General features: G+C 36.9%; 1 protein-coding gene across 1 annotated transcript; it reads right to left on the minus strand.

The window, feature by feature from the left end:
- Nucleotides 1–396: 396 nt before the first annotated feature.
- LOC134243208 (E3 SUMO-protein ligase ZBED1-like) lies at nt 397–6157 on the minus strand. Its single transcript, XM_062725439.1, has 10 exons — nt 6109–6157; nt 5565–5728; nt 4023–4115; nt 3627–3731; nt 3067–3301; nt 2816–2954; nt 1522–2713; nt 870–1179; nt 637–648; nt 397–548 (listed from the first exon to the last, which is right to left on the minus strand). Exons 1-10 carry the CDS (start codon nt 6155–6157, stop codon nt 397–399), a joined length of 2451 nt encoding a protein of 816 aa, XP_062581423.1.
- Nucleotides 6158–7406: the final 1249 nt, after the last annotated feature.

Consider the following 7406-nt stretch of genomic DNA (forward strand, 5'->3'; position numbering starts at 1 on the left):
TTTCCAGAATATTTGCATGTTCAAGCGTGATATCTGTACCGACTTTGAATTTGAAGAACGCTACCAATGTGAGCGTCATATGATTGAGCAACACAGTGGCTATGTAGCGAGTGTAAGCAAGTGTACAACTCTCCAAACAATCACAAGTCATAGTGTCCTGGATCATCCTTCTCCCCCGATAATCGTAAGACGCGACAGTTCACTTCACCTGACGAGCAGAAATTTGCCATTTTTAAGAAAAAAAGTTATCTCCCTGATTAACCGGATGCCATGCCTCATCAACCCTGAGGAAAAGAACAAACGTTCAAAGGAGAATCGCGTCAAACCGCACATGAAAAAACAAGTCAGCACATCCAAGAAACCTCTTAAACAGAAAAACCTGAACCTTCAGACCTACTAGCCAATCACAGAGCCCATATCTCCAGATCCATTTCTGTCGCCCGCAAAGATCCAGAGGCTATACATTCCACTATCTGCACCAGCTGTGCCCACGCCACCATCTGCACCGGCTGTGCTCATTCCACCACCAGCACCAGTTGTCCCTAGGGCTGTGTATTGGTGCCAAGATTTCGATACGATACGATACATTTAAATCCGATATCCGATATATTGTACCTATTCTTAATTTAGTCTTACTTTCTAGAAAATCTGTAATAAACAAAGACACAATTGATTTTTTTTACAGTTTATTTCAAAAAATAACAACACGGACCTATTTGAGTCCATGATCCAAGAGAAAAAGAAGCAGAAAATAAAAAAAAAAGATAACTAGATCAGTATTCATATCATGAAAAATTAACAGTCAACATTTTAAAATTTCATATTTTTCTTCAAAAAGACCAATTCATTAACACGTTCTGGACTCAAACAGGCTCTCGTTGCAGAAACAATGTCTCCTGTAGTACTAAACACTCTCTCTGAGGCAACAGATGTTGCCTGTACACAAAAGTATGTGCGAGCAAGCCTGGCCAGTTTTGGAAAATAAACTTCATTTTCCTTCCACCATGCTAAGGGGTTTTCTTTCATCGAGGCTGGTTTATGTCCCTTGTAGCTTTCTACCTCTTTTCTTGCTAATTCAGCAGGAGTTATGAATTCTTCACCTGTGACTAAAACCTCATCATCCCCAAACAAAGACTCCAAAGCAGTTCTTGGTACTTTTTGTTCACTAGGTTTTGAAATCTGAAAAGGAATAGAGAATGGGATATCTCATGACAATAAGTGTTGAACTTATGAACTATTGATGCTAATAATTTTATATATATATATATATATATATTTTTTTTTTACAAAACTATCTTATTTTTAGAATCCATTTACATACTATTTTAGATTCTCTACATACATGTTTTTTTTTTTAATATTTTTAATAAATGACATTCAAGATTTTTAGAACCAACAATCATTTGTATTAAATCAAACTTTAATTATTAATATTGAATCATGATAAATTGACAATGTATTAGCAATTGAAAATCTGAATTAAATTATTAATCAAATGCTAAAATTACAAATTAAATTAACCTCATTATCTGAATCATCCTCAGTTGAACTACCAGACCTGAGGTGATCTAGAATGGTTGGAAGTGCTGGCAGAGGAATGTGATTTACTTGTGGAATGTTGACTGGTCTCACTGGTCTAGCATCTGCCTCTGTCTTGATTGCATTAACATTTAAGTCCATCACAGACAACTTTTCTTCCAGTCTTTCCCAAGTTTCTGCTTGAATACATGGCTTGCCTTTGGTTCGTGGATCCAAAGCACTGGATTCCTCTAAAAACATTCGCACATTATTGTCAGTATATCGTGTTGCAAGATTCTGTCCAACAGCATTTTTCAATGTTAATATGAAATCAGAATCCCCTTCCTTTCTCTCAAAATGATGCAATAGTTTTCCCAGCAGGGGCAAAATCAGTCCAGAGGTAGGAGTCTTCTCCTCACAAAGAACTAATGTAGCTGTTAACATCACCTCCATGACAGAGACAAAGTCTTCACAAATTTGAACTTCATGATCTGTCATTCCACTTAATGCTTTAGACTTTTTGATCCTTTCATCAAGAAGTGCCGCAAGCACCGCAGGCCTCTGAATTAAAAACCTCTGAATCATTTGGTAAGTGGAATTCCAGCGGGTCTTGCATTCAATAATAAGTTTGTGTTGGGGTAACTGCAGGGCAATTTGTTTCTCTTTTAAAACCTCAGTGGCAATGTTACTTTTATGAAAATAGGTGACAACTGATCTCACTTTTGCAAGAACTCTTTGCAAAGCTTGAATAGACATTGCTTTATTTGAGGCAAGATTTAGAGTGTGGGCTAGGCATCCCAATTTTTGTGCACCTGTTACCTCTATGGCAACCGTCATATTTGAAGCGTTGTCAACAGTCATTACATTAACTTTGTTCTGAATAGCCCAATTAGTCATACAGGTTTTAAGTTCATATCCAACTCTCTCTCCAGTGTGTGACCCATGAAGTTTTTCTGTTTGTAATATTCTGGAACACATTTCCCAGTCTTTATTCACAAAATGACAAGTTATTGTCAAGTATGATTCTGCAGATCTAGATGTCCAGGCATCTGTTGTGAGGGAGACTGCTTGAGAGCTCTGTAATTCTTGAAAAAGTTTTGCTTTCTCTGTTTCAAATAATGCTGGAATGACTTGTTCGCTGAGTCTTTGTCGGTTACGGGGCTGATACCTGGGTTCCATGGCTTTAATCATGTTTCTATATTAAACAAAAAATAAAAAATTATGCAGAGAGAGATTGGTTTGCTTTTAACTGTTTAGGCTGCTTATAAATTCAAGAACAGTTGCATAAAAAACTTACCTAAATACAGGACTTTCAATGGTGTTCAGAGGTCGTAGATCATGTACTATGTATGCTAGAATAGCATTGGTAATTTCATTGGACTTCATGGAAGATAGTTTACTTTTTTCAGCAATGCTCCATGGGTTAACAGTCGAAACTATGAAAATTAATGGATTTTTGAGTGATCATCTTTATGAAATAAAAGCTAGCAAGTTAAAGAACGCTTTTATTTATAACGCTTATGTATACATATGAGTAATTTGTCTTACCAAAACGCCCAGAAGAAGATTCTTTATCGCCTCCACCAACGGTTTTGCTAGTGTTAGATGAGGGTTCATCGCCTCCACCGATAGTCTTACTTGTGCTACACGAGGGTTCACTATTATTTCTGTCACGCGGCCGAATTTGATGTTGTAAATTAATTTTATGGTGGCGTAATAGGTGAACACTAAGGTTAGTCGTTCCTCCAGATGCTGCAACCATATCCTTGCAGATATTACAATCCTTGCAGATATTACAAGTTGCAAAGTTATCATTTTTCTTTTTTGCGAAGTAGTTCCAAACTTTACTTTTCTTCGCCGCCATTGCTAAAGCTAATTTTAGAACACCGATCCCGACGTTTTAAGCTGCATTCCGAACTCAACTCGTATCGAAATACCGGCTGGCTTCTGTATCGGTTATTGCCAGGTAGCAAAATATCGATATATACCGGTATATCGGTATATTGATACAGCCCTAGTTGTCCCCATTCCCCCACTGGCGCCCTCTGTGACCTTACCATCTTGTGCACCAGGTTTGACCATACCATCCTTTGCACCAGCTAACTTACAGCCGGGCAAAGACATTCCTCTAGATCCTCTTTATCAGCTTCCTCGTCATCATCCGAGTCTTCGACAGCCTTGTCTGTCCATGTGAACCCTTTGGAACTGGACCTCTTCCCGTCCAATCAGTATACTGTTAACTGTCCTGAAGCCCCGGCCTATTCTCCAACACTCAAGGAACTGATTCGACTCCAGGGTATGGCCCAATCTCGCAAACAGCAAATCGATCTGAATGTCGGTGGAACTAAATTCGAGACCAGTGCGCCTACAATGCAGGCCGGCCCAAGCTCCCATTTTCTAGGATGATCCTTCCATCATCCCCCCTGAAACCATATGTGATGGATAACATATACACCTACTTTATCGACCGTGGACCAAAACTGTTTATTTTAATTCTGAACTACCTTCGTCATGGAGTTGAGCTGCCACATCTTTCCCTTCTGTTCTGCCTGCAGAGGGAAGCACAGTTCTTTTGTCTCTAGGAGCTTGAGAACCTGCTACAAATGAAAATTGCTGCTCTTAATGAAAAAAAAACTATTGATATTGTTTTGTATCTTGTGACATTATGGAATTCATTGGCATTATGTGGATGTTAAGCGATATTGCTGTTGATAATCTTATTAACTTGTAGAAGGTATGTATTGTATTTAATTGTTAGCTATTTTATTGTTATATGTTGAAGTACACATTATTGTTTATCTTTTCATTTTCATACATTGTACATAATCATACTTTGCTTTTCCATACCAACTGTTTCCATAAACACCGTGTCTCTATCCATCCATGCCTTCTTATGTATTTCAATTTGAGGACAAATGATCAGAAAGAAGGGGCATAATGTTATGAATACCTTGTGCAAACCATAGTTAATACTTATGATTATTGTTTTATCTTAGCGTTGATATTTACACATTACTACGGAGTGTAGATATATATGTGTACAGGGTGTCCAAAAACATATGTTACCCTTTTAATCATCCATATCTATAGAAACCAAAAGCTATTAAAAAGATATTTTGTCAAATTCTAGCATCTTGCTAAAAACTTTATCTGTCAAAATTTCGGGAAATTCTGTTAAAGATTCAAGTAATTATGACACCATAATGATGTAATCACATTTTAAGATGAACCTTCAGGTGAACAGTTTGTAGAAAGTGTAAATCTGCTACTTCAGTCATTAGGACCATGAAAAAACAACACCCTGGAATGAAAGTGCTTAACAGAATGCTATTCCACAGACTTGTTAGGAAGCTTGAAGCTAACGGCAATATATACATGACAGAAGACACAATTCTGGTATTGGGAGACCAAGGAGTGTCCGTACAAAAGAGAACATTGATGAAATTGATATAGTTATCGCTGAAACTCAGTAAAAATTAGTAAGACGGGTAGTACATGAACTAAATGGCACAGTTAGTAAATCTAGTGTTCACAGAATACTGAAATTTGACTTAAAATTGATCCCGTACAAGATGAGTGTTATGCAACATTTAAAAAAGACAGACATTAGAAGTCGTTTGGAATTCGCCCATTGGATTTTAAACAGACACGACTCTGGGAAGCTAACACATGCCATATGGTTTTCCTACGAGGCCCACCTCCATATTAGCAATGTTGTAAATAAACAGATTCTGGGGCTCGGAGAAATCCAATTTTTGTGGAGAAACCTCTTAAATGTGAGAAAGTAACTGTGTGGGCTGCATTAAGTTCAAGTGGAATAATTGGCCCTTTTTTCTTTAAGGACAGCGAAGGAGATGCAGTGACAGTAAATTCAGATCGGTACTTAAAGTTGATGAAAACTAAATTTCTACCAGCTCTTGGAGACGAAAATTTGTAAATTTGGACAATGTATGGTTTCAACAGGACGGCGCTGCACCACACACTGCAGGCTGTGTTCTCCAGTGGCTTGACAACACGTTTGGTGATCAATTAATTTCTTATCGTACTGCAAATGTTTTGCCACCCCACTCCCCTGATCTGAACCCACTTGATTTCTTCTTGTGGGGCTTTTTAAAAGACAGAGAGTATTCTGATTCCCCACAAAGAACAGAGGAACTAAAGGCACCAATAACACGAGAAATAAGATCAATCTCTGTTGATACCTGTAAAGCTGTGGTGAACAACTTCAGAAATCGTGTTCAAACAATGTTAAAGGCAAAGGGACGTCATCTTGAACATATGTTATAAAATGTCGTACGTTATTCCCATATTATTTCGGTGAATAATTAGAAAACTGTAATAAATGTATGCTTGACAACAAAATTAAAACAATCTTTTTATATGTTGTAAATTTTATAAATATACCTTTATGCATTAAAGTTGTATAAAAGTTTATGCCAATTTATTTATAATCTATTAGCTTTGATTGAAAGCGGAAGTAGAACCAAGCCGTTTCACAAGGACTGAATGTGTTGTTTACATTCGTTTGGGATATGTTGTTCTCGACACTTAGGACATAAATTAAGTGTCATAACGCACAGTAGTGCTTACCTGTGTTTTTTTCATTGTTACCATCCACCAAATGCGATCTTTCATCCATAATCCATGTTTGCAGCCTTAATGCAACGATATGAAAAAGAAGGGGCGGTAGCAGACGTTGCTAATGTAAACAAATATATAAGGTTAAGTGGAGAATGTGCAACTATAACAAATAAATATTCACCTTCTGTAACTTGGAAGGGTTATTAAATAGCACCTTCTGGGTCATTTCACTACGAATTAAATGCTCCGTAATCTAAATAATCGGTGTAACGGTAAATCTGGCACCTTCGACGGTCCTCTCTGTTTATAAACACAGAAGAGTTACATCATTATCTAATAAGCGAGCAACAAACAAGGCAACGTGGGTAAATTTAAGATAGATGAATAAATCTTACTTTATGGCACTAGCCACTAGTTGAATCCAGGTTTTCCATATAATACTGCACACTGAATATTTCAATAATCAAACAGCTTGTCAGTTGCACTTTTGTTAAGAGAACGGTTTCAAATAATCAAATCACTAGTCTGAAACGCACGAGTAAATGTATCATATTTATACCAGGAAAATTTGCATTACCAGAGAAAATAACATTAAAATAACATATTAATCATTTAATTCATTCAAATATAACATCACGTGTACGTAATTGCAATTGGATCTTAATTAAGTTTTGTAACAGGAAAGGAGAAAATGTGTGGCTGGACCGGGAATCAAACCCGATACTCCTGCATCTCCAGTCAAATGCTCTACCAGCTGAGAAAAAATAAATATGGCAAAATAGGACGTGCTTAGTGTGGAATTGAGACCAGCTCAAATCACGCTAAATGTCAAGTCAAATTAATGGGCGTTAAGTTAACGACAAAGGAATCTCGGGTTGACATAATAATTCACCATTGTTGAAATTAGGAATTCGTCTTATATAATACAAATAAGCATACCTTTATCAGGTTTCTCCCAAATGTTCTTGTAAATATGTTGCTGTTCTCTTGAACTTCTCTTGAACACTTATTATAGGAAAATAAAGTTGGGACCAGTTTCACAAAGCTATGTTATGACAGAAATCTGTCTTAAGACCAAAATTTGTCTTAAGTTTTATCATAGCTGTTTCACAAAAGTGGTTTATCTTATGATAAGATTGTTCAAAATTTACGACATCCAGATACTTGTCTTACGTCTATACTAAACATGGCAGCGGCTTATGTTTTGATGAGAAGTAGGCAATTCATCAGGCGTGAGCGTGTTTTCGGGGACAGAAAGAACCCACTAGATTATATGTGACATCTTAGACAAATTTCGTTTACCACGA

Source organism: Saccostrea cucullata, unplaced genomic scaffold, assembly GCF_032062105.1.
Source record: "Saccostrea cucullata isolate Sc308-1 unplaced genomic scaffold, CSIRO_AGI_Scuc_v1 ctg2505, whole genome shotgun sequence".
Taxonomy (NCBI): domain Eukaryota; kingdom Metazoa; phylum Mollusca; class Bivalvia; order Ostreida; family Ostreidae; genus Saccostrea; species Saccostrea cuccullata.